This window comes from Ischnura elegans, chromosome 1, assembly GCF_921293095.1.
Source record: "Ischnura elegans chromosome 1, ioIscEleg1.1, whole genome shotgun sequence".
Taxonomy (NCBI): Eukaryota; Metazoa; Arthropoda; class Insecta; order Odonata; family Coenagrionidae; genus Ischnura; species Ischnura elegans.
In genome coordinates, this window is record NC_060246.1 from 88,474,215 (window position 1) to 88,490,147 (window position 15,933).

A 15,933-nucleotide genomic window follows, 5' to 3' on the forward strand; every position below is an offset into this window, starting at 1 on the left:
AAAAGATTTTGTATTCCATTCTTTACTTTTGGAGTTTTCTTTCTTTTTTGTATTGTTTAAAAGTGAAACTCGTGAGCCATTGAGAAAACAAAGGTAGTAATATGTAGGATATCTCAATAAAACAAATGATCATTTGAGACCCAAATCATTATTTTATTTAAACTATGTAAAACGTAACTATGTCAAAAATCGCAACTGCATAGAATGTGTGAGAAATGAAATCAATACTGTAGTGAACTTGGCCTGTCACAAGAAGGAAATAAATTTTACAAAGTATGTTTATATACTTAGTATGAATTGAGATTTCCCTGTAATTATGTTGTTTGGGAAAACTGTAAAATAAATAATCTCCCTGGCATTTAAAGTTTTACTTAGATTAACGAATTCGTTTCACATATATTGCCAATGCAGCTGTGATATCCCACCCTTAAAAGTGCTGCTACATCTCTTCCTTGTCTACATCGAATCGCTGGTACCAGTGGAAAAATTCTCAAAATGTCATTGATTCAATTCACAAGTGCTTGGATGGAATTTGCAGCAGAAAGATAATGTTCGCACTATTGAAAGTTCCTCGCGTAAAATGGTCTTTTCTCTCGTTTACAAGGCTTACGAATGAAAAACTCGTGCTTAGCAAGTGAAAAACTGGTGCGCCTTTCTTAAAAAATGTAGGTAGTGCTGAATAATCAGGAATTAGTTTAAAGAAAATTTTACTTACGTCCTCAAAGAAATATTAGCTTATGCGAGAGGCAGTGCTTCTAATAAATATTTCAATTTATTGAATAGAAATAAAATAAATATTCTTGTATTGTAATGTTTCCTAGTATTATAATGATAATTTTTCACATAAATAACCCCAATAAGTTTTTAGTATTCTTACCTTAGTTTAGGAAATGTGTCAGCAGTCCTCGACGCCAAGCAACCAAACGCTAATGCAAACAAAATTTAATTTGGAACATGCATCCCAATTTATTTACTGGTGATTGTGTGAAGTCCGAAATTAAATTTGGATTATTTGCTGTACGGAGTGAGACGTTATAAATGCAAGATCTTGCATTTTTTCAGTCGTTTTTAATTGATCAGGTAGGTTTAGTAAATATCATATTAATTCAGAACAAGCCGTGCTTTTACGAGATCGAATGCTGAAAAAAGTGCTGATAAAATGCTCGAATGATAACAGAAAATGTAATAAATAAATGTTCATATATTTACAACTTTTGCGTACTAATGTAATGATTGAAACAGTTATTTTGGTATTTGAAAGCCTCCTTTTTAGGTTCAATGAAGTTTTTCCTCGTTCTGCCATATGCCTCGACAGTGCTAAAGTATCTTAATTGCAATTATTCTATCCTCGCAGATATGACCCAATAATGCGTTACGGTGATTTCCTAAACGTTGGGAGAAATCCAAGAGTAAAATAATATCTTATCTGCTATAGTAAAATCACAAGGTAATAAAATCGCGTGATAATATAGGGTTGCAAAAAAATACGCCAGAATCAAGCTTTATGAAATTACTCTCCTTTAATTCTATACATATATTTTCCTACGTTTGGTAGGCCGAGGTCAGCCCAATTTCATTCGTTGAATGCTTAAATTGGAGGTGAAACTTCTTATCTCTGCAACACCAATTTTTGGCGAAAACATTCCCTCAATTGTACAGCATTTCGCCTCCACTTACTTGCTTGCCGTCCCATGGCACCAAAGGACATGTCGTGAGTGATTATCTGACCCCACTGCATGTTGCCAAGAGTCCACTTTGGGTCGTACACGGGAGCATCCGGGAAGAACGTGGTACTCAGCAGCCTTGGGCTCGGGAGCTGCCCTCCTTTTACTGAAAGATCAGCTGGTGCCGACTTTCCTGAGAAAAAATATCGCAAGTTGGTAAACTTGTTGCATTTTTTAAATAGCATTCATTCAACTGATCGTATCAAAGAATTACATTTGAAAAACATTTTTTTAACTTTAGAATAAATATTTTATCGTTCTTTACCACCAATAAAGTTTACCTTCTGTTTGTTCAGCATAAGTATTATTGTCTGGAACAACTCTTAGTTATAAGAAACGAAAGAAGTTTTGGGCTTGTGACTTATAACTACTAGAACTCTTAACAAATACATTTCAGCTAAAATTTATATACCCTTTAATGATAGCATTGGGTTTTTTATAATTTTGGCTGATCAAACCTTAAGAGAGAAAAATAACCTTTAGCCATGTTCCATGAGAGGTCACGGCACTAGTGTCACTATTCATTAGATCACTATTTTTATTTATCATTAATTTTTATCACTTTTGTTAGCAATATAGATACATATAATTTATAATCTCGTACTTTATTAATTTAAAAATCCGCGGAAAAAGGTTAATATCATATTTGCGAAAGCCAATACGATAATTAATATCGTGCATTGATACCCAATTGGTAAATGAGGCTTATTGTCTACACGTGGAGCAAATACTTACCATCGGGGTACCTGTAAGCCACCAGCCTGCCATAAGGATTGTTGGGGGTTCCGAGTCTGGGATTGGCCAAGTTGTTGCACGATCCGTCGATGGTTCGGTACTTGGACTTAGGGTTGCATTGCACGGGCTGCTGCTCGCACCTTTGCTGCCCGAAGGAGCCGGAGCCCAGGAAGCCGGAGCCGAGGCTGGAGGGGCCGGAAGGTCCCGAGGGCCCCGAGGCGTGGAAGCCTCCGCTGGGGAAGTAGTTGGTGGCGAAGGAGGGCGCTGGGATGGGCGGGATCTTGGGCAGGGCGTCCGCCTCCGGCACGAAAGCCGGCCTCGGTGCGGGCGCTGGGTGGTGGATGAACTCGTTGTAAGAGTGACTGCAGTGAATTAGTTACAGCGGTATTAACGTGGAGGTAGGGTCACGAAATCAAGTGGATGGCGATGTTTTGAATACATCAAATTATACATTTATTTCTTGCGCCGGTTTTGTTTACCTTTTATAAATTGCATTTGCCTCACCAAACTTCTCAGAACTGAAAATGTGTTCGTCCGCTCAATATTATCGTATCCTGTATAGTACATAAAAAAAGCGGGAAATTCAATTGCCTTTTTAAAATTGGTATTTTTGTGCTAGTCTGAATGGGCATTGGAGTTAATTATTTTCTTCATTCTCTATCTCTCTTTAGGGTTATATGAAACAAAAAAACTGGAAATAATTCATCATATTTACCCATCAGTCTCCCAAAATAGCTTTGGTGCGTCGTTCGTCTCTATCCTCCAATCAGCTAATCTTTTCAGTGTGACGCAATTCTTTTCCTTCCCGTCCTTCTTCTCCCGCTTTATAAATGGAAAATGTATTTATATTTTTCAAACAGCTTTTACAGAATCTCGGGAAAAATGTATCCATGCAATAACCTCGTTGGAGTTACTGCATCGCTAGTTTTTGTTGTTTTAATGTTTGTCCTCAAGTAATATAATAGCCATACTACTAAAAAAGCAATGCAGTTGTCGTGATTAGTATCGGTAAAATATCTTTTTTTATTTATGTAATCAAGCACTTTACTAAATGGGAGTGTGGAGCATAAAAATTACTGTGCAAGGTATTCCTATAAGTGTTCAAGCCTCTTATAATAGTTGTTATTACCCTGCTATCCGAGACTTTAGGGTGCGCGTAGTGTTTTTTTTATGGGATCTGAATATTACAGGCAATAATTTATGGTTGTGTGCCTGATTTTTCATCTGGTGAGCATAGGGTAGCTAGTTGTAGTACTTATTTCTGAAATTGTATGCCTATATGGAAGCCAGCCTGAGGCCTATCTCCTTTAACGAACCAGTCTTGTGTTGTTTTCTTTGTCCAAGCTTTTGGTATGCCTCTTTGAAGGTATTTCATTAAAATTAATTAAGAACATTTTTGCCCTTACTGATTCATATGTCTTCACTTAACCTATTGAATCGGCATTGCGTGATAGATTCCATTTCTTTCCTAGGCTCGTCTCCTTTACTTTAGTTCATGCATATTAAATCGTATATGAATTTTTCACCTAATTGGTGTGAAAGTCCAGCCATGGCTGCATTGCGCGTTACTGGGTCTATCCTCTTTTTCCTTCCAGTGATTTCAATAGTAATTTATTTAAAACTCTACGTGACTGAAAATTATGTCAGGTAATAGATCGCACCATGCCACACACATAATTTTACCTTTGACATTATTAGCCATGGTTCAAGAAGCTTGACAAAAATTACGACAGAGTCTCTCTTTCGAGAGCTTTTATCCAATGCAAAAATCAAATTCATTGCTTATTGAACAAGAAAATAGCTCGTCGTAAGTTTTTTTTTCGTAATAACTATAAAAAGTTGCAGAAAAATAAACTATTCATCGTATTTATCAGTCAACGGTAAAGATGGATTTTATTTTGGCTTACGTTCTCACAATTACTCATCCTAATTTGTCCTTAGTGCTTTTAAATGGGGTTATGCAGGTATCAAATAAGCTTTTACGGCCCTCAGACAAATTGGTAGCTATTCACCGTGTTCACTCCCATTGTAATGCTTATTAAGTCTAAATAGCTCGTCATCATTAATCAATAATCCAAAAATTGGTTTGTTACAGCTTTCCACTCCATAATACAATGGGCTAATCTTTTATTGTGAATGTATATCTAATCTATGATTGATTGTTGATGAATGTATCTTAGCTGTGATCTTCATTTTCCGGACCTCAATTAGATAAAAGATTTCTGCACTTGGTTATGTAAACTTGCTTTCCTGTACATGGTGAAACAAAACTCAGTACTATTCCACAAAATTTTACTTTAACAGGCTACTAGTTTCGACGTTTATACCGTCATTATCAAGAGAAGAAGGGAGAGTCTTGATAATGACGGTATAAACGTCGAAACTAGTAGACTGTTAAAATAAAAGTTTGTGGAATAGTACTGAGTTTTGTTTCACGTTTTATCAAGAGAAGAAGGGAGAGTCTTGATAATGACGGTATAAACGTCGAAACTAGTAGACTGTTAAAATAAAAGTTTGTGGAATAGTACTGAGTTTTGTTTCACCATGAACATTTCATCGTTCCACCAAGTAACGCCCGAATCAGTTGATTTTATTTGCTTTCCTGTAATTTCTTTTAGTGTCATAAGCATTTAGCATACGTATATAATACTTCTTACCTTGAAGGCCTTGATGGCTTATAAATCACTCGACTTGCGGCAGCAGGGCCGCTCGGTCCGGAGGGACCCGATGATGAGAATCCGAAAGCTCCTTCAGGGAAGAAGTTGGATTCGAAGTTGACGGCACCTGGTGATGATGCGGCCGAGTTAGACCCAAACGTCTGAAACAACTGATAGCTGTCAGGCGAAGAATATTGGGGCCCTGAAAAAGTAACAAAAAAAAATTCGTTATGTAGCGGCGTTAAGATAAGGCTCGTTAAGAGTCTCATCTGATGTAAAGCGGTTAAATGTGTGGACGTGGAAAGAGGACGAAAAACGGCTGTAGACATTTGAAATTTGGGTATAAAGGAGAATGGGGAAAGTGAAGTGGGTTGCAACGAAGAGGAACGAGGAAGTGCTTGACACAGTGGGAGAAGAGTGGTACGCGATAGAGTGACAGGTGGTTTGGCTGTAGCGATTACTAAGCAAGGATAGGGTTTTGAAAGCCTTTCTAGAGGTAGGTAATAATATTCGGTAAGTGGGGAAGGATGGAAGGGAGTTGGATTTATGGATAAAATGAAAAGGTATAGGGCTTATTGAGAATTTAGATGAAAATCGAATTTGAGGATGGGGATCTGGCAGGTTGATGCGCTATATACTCCATGTGAAGCTATCTGAGCCGATGGAATAGTTTAATAATAATTCTAATAATATCTAATAACAGAGATAACAGGATATGCCTGATAATTTTCACGAAAAAAAACTTATTACATGCCGTAAGTAATGAGAATATGTATCAAAGGTTGATATTGCACAAATTAAGTCCACGATTGAACATTTGATAACGGTAGGTACTATCTAAATGGAAAATACGTCCTCTTTTTCGTCAAACAATAAATATAAATCGCAAGAGTGCAGTGAGAATTGCATCGTCCGTGACAAAATAAAAATTTATTAGCACTGCTGAACATCTATATAATAACTGTAGACTCATATTCAATTATTTACATCATTTTCAGCTTAATGGACATGTAAGCCTAGGAGTTTTGTCAAAATTATCCATTAAGTAAACTTTATTTTAATTTAATTGGGAAAACTACTTGAAAATATAGAATGAAGATGCATCGTAATGAAAATTTAGGCCATCATGACGTTAATTGTTCAATGATTCACAATCTCCGTCTTTAGTTACGCACGTATATTTCGTGAGCTTTTCATCGCTTATCACTTGTATCGAATTTCATGGCCATGTCGAAGCAAAGAGGTTACTTGATCGACATCGTGAGAACCCTTCACGTAAATTTCGTGAATCACGCGTAATAATTACGGGTGCATTTAATGGAAAGTTGGGCCAAGGTGAATTTTAAGACTGACAATGAGGGGCGCTTAAGGCAAGATCGTGGGTTGAAGTGGTGAGAAGGTCCCGTTTGCCTGACCGTTTTTTTTTTTACTTCGGTAATTATGGCGCGATATCATGGAGCTTGCATAAATTTGGGTCGGAAATTTTGAGCTGAAAGGGCATTGCAGATCTTGTTCGGCTAATTTGAAAGGCATGCCTACATTTCCTCTGGGTAATCATGCCCCATACTAGGCGGCGTGATTCTTTCAGCTTGGGACCTATTTTTTATTCTCGATTATAATCTCGGCTCTCTGGATTTTCCCCGTAGTAAATACTATCATCCATAGTTCAATTTTTAAGTACATTTGTACGCTAATGTTATTGACGGACTTGTAACTGATACTTATACTGTTGCATGTTGATGCCGATCATTGATTTTCCTGCTTTCAAAGACGAAAGTTTTATTTTTTCGAGGCAATATCCGCATTTCATCCCGTATTGGATTTTTTTATTTCATTTTATGTGTTCAGTCGATATCTCGTTTTATTACAGAAAGTGGTGACTGCAATGATTGTTTTAGACATTTGATCTAGAAGGTCGTCAACTTTGGTGAAAGATATTTTTGTTTTTCATTACAGTTTAACCATAAATTTGTGTTTTGCGATATATATTTTGCATTTTTGTGAACAATTTATTATTGCTTGCACGGATGATAAAGATTATGAAACAGCACTCTCGTAATCAATTGATCAGGAAGCAAACCCATGATTGTGAAATTCAGATTCAGACTTTCCGCATTAGGAAGTGAGTGGCCTTAAAAATCTATTTTTTTGGTGCAGCGAGCAATTTTGATCGAGGACGATAGCGCTGAGGAAATTATAACCCCTGATGCTCTCGTGTAATTTCGTTCCCGTATTCTTTTATTTTATATCGAGAGATCGTGGACATATCCGAAGACTATTGGATACTTTTAGGACTGCTTTTCGTTCATTTTTTTTACGTTGGCTCGCCGGTATCCGTCTTTTACTTGCATTGGTTGAAGCAGCTGAATCCTTAACAGGTATATCATTTTTCATCAGGAAAATGGACGTGGCGTGGAAGAATTTGATGGTGTTTATTTAAAAAATTAGTGATATTCCACCGAATTTCGAATAATATAAATTTCGTTTAAGTTTCACATTCCCATATCCCACTCAACTTTTTGCGATGAATCTAAGCTACCACTCACTCTTTTACTCTGCTAATGAACTCTTGAATTCCATTCGAGGAAATCGGATTAAACCCGTTATTGTTTTTAATCATGTTATTTAAAATCGAAATCACAGAAATCATTTAATTTAAAATGATTTCTGTGGTCTCTTGACATGTTTTTCGGTGCGTTGAAGCAATGTGGAGATAAATTTAGGCATTAATGTCATTCTGGTAAAAACTGATTTAAGGCAAGAGTAAGTCAGTAATTCAACTGAAATACTTTTACATTCTTCTTACGAGAGTTATCATTTTTTAGATTAAGGCAAATTGCTTGGTTAAATTAAAATGGCGTTGAAGTGGGTAGAAATAGCTTGAGTAACTCTTCATAGCACTAAAAAAACTTCTCGTGCTTTGCGCTCTAAACTGCTTTTTTTCATCAATCCTCATTATCTTTGTAATATAAATTTTAAATGCAAATGTGTTCGATAAGTTGACTTATTTTTTATTTAAATTTATTTTTAAGTTTAAAAATTATAATTTAAAAATTCGGCTGCCAAAAATCTTGTCGATGAATACTTATATCGTCATTTGTTGAAACCATTTAAAACAATTTTATCGTATAAATACTTCCGGGATAGTGCTTGAAATTTATTTGGTAACAACACGTGGTGATGAGTTATAAAAATATATTAAATTAAATTTTATTGGTGTCGTAGTCACGGTTATCCGCAAGAGGGGAGTTGTCCAGTCACATTCTGGCATGCTTCACAGCGAATTAATGATAGAATTTTGGTTTTTGGGTGTGATTGGGTTTAAGCACTGTTGCGAAGAAAAGAATGATGTATTCGTGAAAAGGGAAAGGGCTTAGATTGCATCCAAAATGGGCGTGCAAAATTGAGGAATTTTTCTCGAAATCTCTCCTTATGTTTAAGGGGCGTATAAACTTTTACTTTCCAAAGTCGGAAACCAAGAACCGCCCTTAAATGTGCCTCCTTTTACGTGTCACAGGACGGGTTGGAATGAAATTCTTGCTCGAGAATGGAAAGGTGGTTCCGTGGAAATATCTCTCGGATGATATTAAGTGGAGGGCAGATCGGTTTTAGGGAAGACAAAGAAAGTGGACTGTTTGGTGCGAGTTCAGGCAAGATGTAGTGGCGGAAGAGTCGATGTTTAAACCCGTTCCCTTCGAATGATCAGTTTCCGCGTCAATAAAATGGCCTCTTTCTCTGTTGTGTTACTACGATGGTTATACTTTTGTTACGGGGTTATTATGCATTTATACCATTTACTATGGGATCATTATACATTTATTAAATTTATTTTAACCATTTACCGATAGTATCATTATATTTTTACCATTACCATTAATGCTTCAATTCTTTTACCTATGTCTACTGCAGGCAAGCATGGCTCTCTTGAATTAACTCTCCTTTTATGAACTTTTATTACAATGATTTATCTTAAACTGAAGTTCTATTGAATTTTTTAAAATCATGCCTAAAATTCGAACAAAGTTGTTTCCATTAGAATATGAGTAATTTCTCCTCGTCCATTTTTGGCATAATTAGCAACTTTTGTAATTGATTACTGAGCAATACGGCAAGGTTTTAAACAGGAAAATATGCGGAGGGGGTGTCATGTGGAGGTGGGTTACTCTTCGGTTAGGCCGTAGCCAAACATTTTGGATGGGTTTGAACCCGCTTCAAGAGTCTACCCGTCGTGAGCCTCGACACCCTTGCTCGCTAAAGCCCAACTACTCGGCGTAGTTTCACATATTTTGACCATGACCGAGATAGTAAAGGATTCCCCCCATCAGGACATAGACAGCGTCTAAGTGAATTCGGTTTTATAGTCCTTTCGATGGTTTGTATGACTTTCAATGGAAATGATAACCTTTCAAGCTACTGGCTAATACCTGGATAAAGTTACGAGCTTTCTCTGCCCAGTAACTATTAAGTTGTTTTTTTGCCGACAAGACCAAAGATCTTGCATCTTGAATTAACAATATAACATAAATGTTAACAATAGGGTGGTTTCCTATTATTTTTTTATTGCCTAAATCGAAAGATTATTACTCCTGGAGTACGTATTTCACGCTTTTAGATTTTTAAATGACGATATCTATTTTTCGCGATTAAATGAAAAGTGAAAATTTTCAAGCGCGTGAAAACGCGACGCGTAAGTATGAATGCCGGGAATTCTCTCCGTGTGACGTATTTCTGGTTCCCGCTGCCGCCCTGTGAGGTGACCTTGAGGCGAGGCTTAGCGCTGATACGACGCAGGCTGCTAGCGGGTAGCTGAGTACCCTGCTGGCTGGTAGCGCTTGGCTTAAATAAGGATTATTAATACCCTGTGAGGTGACCTTGAGGCGAGGCTTAGCGCTGATACGACGCAGGCTGCTAGCGGGTAGCTGAGTACCCTGCTGGCTGGTAGCGCTTGGCTTAAATAAGGATTATTAATACCTTATCAAATGAAGAAAACTTTACCACCTTAGCCAGTTTTAATAAGTGATTATTAAGACATGTTTCCCTGAGCTCTGCGCCTCATGCATGCATTGGTAACCTCAGACAATGTTTAACTCCTATCTTCTCGTATAGAAACTAGGTCCCTGTGACGTCACGTGGAGTGGCATCGCATGGGCGCCAATCTGGCCCTTTTCAAATGAGGATAAAAATGGACCACTGCCATTCGTCTAAACCGATATTTCTAAAACGAAATAATTTGTATATTATGAATACAGTAATGGTGGGTAACGAATCGCAATCAATGCCTTTCGTTTTCTTTGATGAAGGAAACTACCCTATTGTGGTTCCTTTCCATGCGTAGCAATGGCGGGTTAATCAGTAAGGGGTCGTGGGGTAGGAAGTGGGCGCCGCGCTTCCGAAATTTCTGGAGTGGTGGACAATACGCTATCGTTAAGATTGTCTCTACAACGAAATGTTTTATTTCACCGGCTTAACGAGCAATTTTTAATAACAATTGATGAATACGTAGAATCCGCCTGCCTATGAATAACAGACGTCAGCAGCATTATCGCTGAGAGTTTTGCGTAAAAGCGGAAAATAATAACCACTCTCCCTCCTCTAATCCCGCATCCAAATCAACGACCTTAATTCGCCTCTAATAAGTTTAACTAACAACTACGGTCTTGATGATGACCCAAAAATGCGAAATATTTGGGATAACGTTTGAGCCGCTTTCAAAACCGCCCGAGATGATCGTGGGTTTAACAGTCGGTAGATGGCGCCACGGTGATTGATTCTGTGAGTGGTCGGCGGGCGGTCTGGGAAGGTGATGACGGCCTTGACTCGAGAAGGAACACACTGCCGCCGATGGAGAGGGCCCGTGACCGAACGGAACTTATGGTGAAGTCACGATTGCGGGCCGAGGAGTTTCCTTTGTTTCGATTCGAGCGATCGGACGCGATAAAAACGGCGCGGACACATTTTCTCTCCTTACTATCCTCTTCGAGAGCTCGATGAATGCAATCTTCAGAATGTTGAAATAATGGGCAGGAAACGTGATTGTTTTGTCCAGCCATCTCAGGAAACATTCGCACGTGTTAACTTCGTGTCTGGGCACAATTTGCACGGAGCGAGTGAAGCAAAATGAGAATAGTTTTTTGGATTTCGAAAAATTTGGTCTTCTCCTTCCTAGATTATCAGTTATCTTTCAACGACATCATCTACGATTTGCGCAATTCCTTATTAACCGAACAGTTTTTCTAAATGTATGTAGATGGCCTCAAGTTAAATCACTCTTTTTTTTTAATTTCTTTGAGGAAGGATGTTCGTGGAAAAGGAATTCTTGCCATTATTTCAAGGAACAGCGAAATTGTGTTAGATGAAATGAACTTGAATTCTTACTTTTCTGTACTCGTCGTAATTACATGGTGTTTATCTAGCCGGAAAGAAATCTTCCTGTGAATTATTCATTAAGTGGTGGAAACCCTGATGTGGCTTACTATGTATTACACCTTTAGTTGATTAACATATTAGTGAAAATACTCTACTCACTTGCATATCAGTTCTATAAAAAGACAAAAATAATCAATTTTTATAATACTCATAGAAGGTTAATTATGGGATGATGAATAGATCGATTAACCGACCACCTCAAAAGAAGTGATTTGCAAGAGAAACAATCCCCTCTTATTAAATTTACCCATCAGTTGCTTTATCCGCGGACGTTTCAACTTGAAAAAATAAACTAATTTTACAATATTTGCCCTCGTGAATTTGGAAATTCATGATTTTCAACTGCATGAAAATGGCAGTGTTATCTCAAAAAGGATCCAATTAAGACACAGAATGTTGGTAAATATTGAGGAAAATATAATGCGGAACAGCTACTAATGCATTTTCAAATTGGCACTTGACACAGCTGTTAGAGCTGAATTTTGCCTCATTATTGATATTTGAATGGTTATGGATAAGATCATTTTTTTTACTTGGGCTATAGATGCCTTCTTTTAATGGCTCATAAAGTAGTCAATATTGTCATAAAATAGTCATCTAGGCCGTAATATTTTATTTTACTGATGACTTCTATACATTAGCGCATATCGAAACGGTTTAACCCTAAAGCGACGTAGGCATAAATTTTATTTAAAACCGAACCCTCTATATTCTCTACTACTCTCCTCCACTACCCTGAAAACGCAAGCATTTTTATGAGAACCACTAAAAATTAGCCATTTTCACGTGCAACATCAAAAACAAATTATCAAATGGCAAGATTTTAATGTATAATTCCTAGAGAAAACGAAAAAGAGCACATTTTTGAGAATTACATGAAAGTGGGGTTTATTTATTTTGTCAATGCATCTTTTTTTAGGAGATAAAGGGATAACTTACCTGAGGCCCTATTGAAACTGTGGGAACTGCTAGACGGTGCGGGGCTGAATGTAAACCCAAGGAATGGATGCTGCTGCGGTTTCCCTTGTGCGTGCAGCACCAACAGGCATCCCACCACGATTCCCAGACACATTTTCATGGTGTGGACACCAGGGAGTCCAGTATTGGCAGTACCTGAAACATAAAAGATACGTTGTTGAATATTGTCACAGCCATGAAAGTCTCTTCGACGTTTTGCGGCTAATGTAGGTAAATAAAAGTCCTGGGAGTACCTTTAAATATTCATACGTAATAAATCTTTACCTAGTACATCGTAACTTCAGGTATAATTAATGATATCTCAACTATTACCGCCTACAACTGATGAGCCAAGACTGGAAAATGCAGTAAATGTTCAAGGCATCTGACGAAATTGGTAGAATGGAACTCACAAGGGGATTTAGTTAGAGATTTTACTGCGAATATAGGGAGTTAATTCATTTCCCATTGCTGTGATAACCTGCAAAAGTTATTTGCACCGTAACCCATAAATTGTTTCATCGTAGTTGAGCGTTGCATCTGTGGTGAAAGTCCATTTTTTAGTGCTGCATAAATCTTTAAGTTATAGTTTCCACGATATCTGGGAAAAGTATATTAAATCTTGGGAAAGTTGTTCACGAAGACGCAATTTTTTCTATACTTCAAAACTAATACACTGTATTCATTGTTAGTTTACTTCTTCGTTAAAATAGGTGCCATGTCTCTACAACTGTGCAGTCAAATACTGCTCAATGATAATAGCGAAATACCGTACGCACATGCTGTTTGTAGCTGGCCGAGTCTAAAAATGGATAGCTAATGTGCAAGGTTTGTTTCTGGCTTGTCCCTTTTTTAAACGTACTTGTTCCAATTTGCCAGTTTTCCGTTGAGTTTATATTTTCTGTCTGCAATTGTCTCCGAGTCCCATTTAAAGGCTGTATTTGTACTAGCGAGTTTTTTTTTGGGTAAAATTAATGGTGACAGGCGGAGAAAGGAATGCTGAACCTTGAAGATACAAAAAAAGCCCTTTGGTTCAGAACCATACATAATCGCTCTCATGCACTGATGGTTTCCTTGCTATCTTTATAAACGATCTTTTCGTCGTATTTTTAGCGAGTACCTGATATACCTGCACCTGAATTTCGATTACTTGTAATGAATATTGATAATGAATTTGCTGGAATGGAAGCTGTTTAGCGGATGATGCCAAAACATTTCTCCCCAGGTGGCACAAATTTATTTCAGTTCGGTTGCTAAACAGCTTATACATACTACTGAAAAGATGTTGGTCTTGGGGAAAAGCAATGGTTCCTTAGTAGTCGGTGAGAGTAAGTAACTATAGGACCACCGGTGGTACTCCCTCTCTTCACTCTTGTTTTTACATTTTTTATTCTCCAAGTGAGATTTAAATCCGTCATGATGCATTGGTAATAATTTTATCATTATTAATGCTCTGCTTGGAAATCATATCGAGATTCTTTTCAGTAGCTCCACTTGACAAGTGTCAAACATTTTTTCCCTGAAAAATTCCCAAAAAATGATGAAAACTCTTATTTATAGAACACTTTCTCGTTTTTATCTCTTATAACGTTAGCATTTCACGGAAAATCTTCACTCTAAACTGCACTTTCCCATGATATACCGTGAAGCCATTTTTTCGACATCACTGCAGGTAAATAATAGTTGTATCTCTATGGATAGCTCAACTTTCGTTGCCTATCATTCAAATATATCATCTATCCATTTCAGAAGCCATGATTTTTGTGTTGCAATCCACATGCATACTCTGCGTATGCGATCACCACTTACACCGCAAATAAATGGAGCTTGTAAAATGGGCTGATTTCGATTAATTGATCACCGGAGGTGAACCTCGAAATTATTGCGAGCGGACATAAATTGAAACAACTTTCCCCTCTCGAGCGGTCGATAATTCTCGGAAAATGAATGGCTTATATTATTTCACCGGTGGAACGAGTTAGGCTGTCGGGTTTCTGTCCAAAGCCGAAGTTTCTGTCCAATGGGACTGCATAGAGGAGGCCCAATCCCATCTCATTTAAGGCTGATTTCTGTTGCCACTTCGGTCGCATTTTCATCGGCTTTCAATGATGTCCGCTGCGCGGTGATGAGTGCAATGCGATCTACTTTTTTCAAATATTTTGTATTACAATGTATGCTATTGCGAGGAATAGGATTGGAAAAGTAATGAATTTGACAGATCACATCACCGCGTGTATAAATTTCGGCAATCACCCGTAATTATATCTATCTTATTTCCACGCAGTGGCGGATCCAGGATAGGGACAATTACTTAGGGCTTACTGGGGGTATAGAGCTTATTTTAGGGGTTATTTATATAGGGGTATAATTAATAGGGCTTACTGGGGGTAACATCCCAGTAGCAGTGGGCGTCCGAAAAAATAGCCATTGTATCTAGTGTAAATTGGATATTCAAAGAGGGGGGCTATAGCACCCTTAGCCCCCCCCAATATATCCGCCACTGTTTCCGTGGAATTCAGATCAATTTGTCCATTACCGACGCGAGTGGCGACTTCTGTAAACCTATTTAAATGCGCGGTGGGTGACAACACATTTAGAGGACGAACTGAGGATCTTCTTTTGTAATATTCGTGTTTCTGCCTTGCGTTGGCCCAGAGAGTCTGGTATTGTAGGCCTTTTTTATTTGAATGGGTAACATTTACGTAATGGAATATAATCTTCAGTTTTTAATGTGCTGCCGTCACAAAATAAGGGGAGACCTTAATTCATGAAATATAAGCTGTGATTAAGTGTCGTTGTTGATGGATCAATTTAAATGTGTTTTGGAATTTTCTCCCTTAACGGAAAATTCACTTCATGCTGCTCGGAATTCTATTTATTAGTATCAAATCAGTGCACAAAAGTGACTGAAGTCTGACAATAGCTTTCAATATTCGCTGTCTCGAGAATTTATCAGTGTAGATTGTTTATCTCATGTGAAACCGGAAGTTAAATTATCGAGTTTTGAAAAGGGCTGCGTATTTTTTCTCGCGGCTCTGCTGCATCCACCTATTAAGCAATGCAGATGTTATTAAATTATCGAATGGTAAATTATCAGTGTATGGTTCCCTTGGTAAGTATAATGCAAATACCGACTGTAATATTCTTGCGTAGGTCGCGTCGCAACTGCTTATAGTTATTGCCTATGCACCATTACTGCCACGATCCTTTTGCTGTGTTTACTTATTTCTTTAGCACAAGAATCAATCTGTAGTTCAGCATGAAAATAGCTAATGCTGAAGAAAGTAGGTATATTCCATTTTATTTTTCAGAGCAGTTTTCTTTATGACACCTGGAAGTCTGCGACGAAAAAATACTTTGATTCTCATCAAGATGGCGTGTGTATCGTTTCTTTTGATTTAACAATGAGTATTAACATTTAAAACTATTTTCTA

General features: G+C 37.7%; 1 protein-coding gene across 1 annotated transcript in view; it reads right to left on the reverse strand.

The window, feature by feature from the left end:
* LOC124165480 (peroxidase-like) overlaps positions 1–15,933 on the reverse strand; it is a 101,792-nt gene that overhangs the window by 19,739 nt on the left and 66,120 nt on the right. The window contains exons 2-5 of the mRNA XM_046542914.1: positions 12,482–12,655; positions 5,117–5,318; positions 2,460–2,821; positions 1,678–1,857 (exon numbers count right to left, since the gene is read on the reverse strand). Of these exons, the coding sequence (XP_046398870.1) occupies positions 1,678–1,857; positions 2,460–2,821; positions 5,117–5,318; positions 12,482–12,620 (883 nt within the window). The 5' untranslated portion in view covers positions 12,621–12,655. The remainder of the gene's footprint in view (positions 1–1,677; positions 1,858–2,459; positions 2,822–5,116; positions 5,319–12,481; positions 12,656–15,933) is intronic.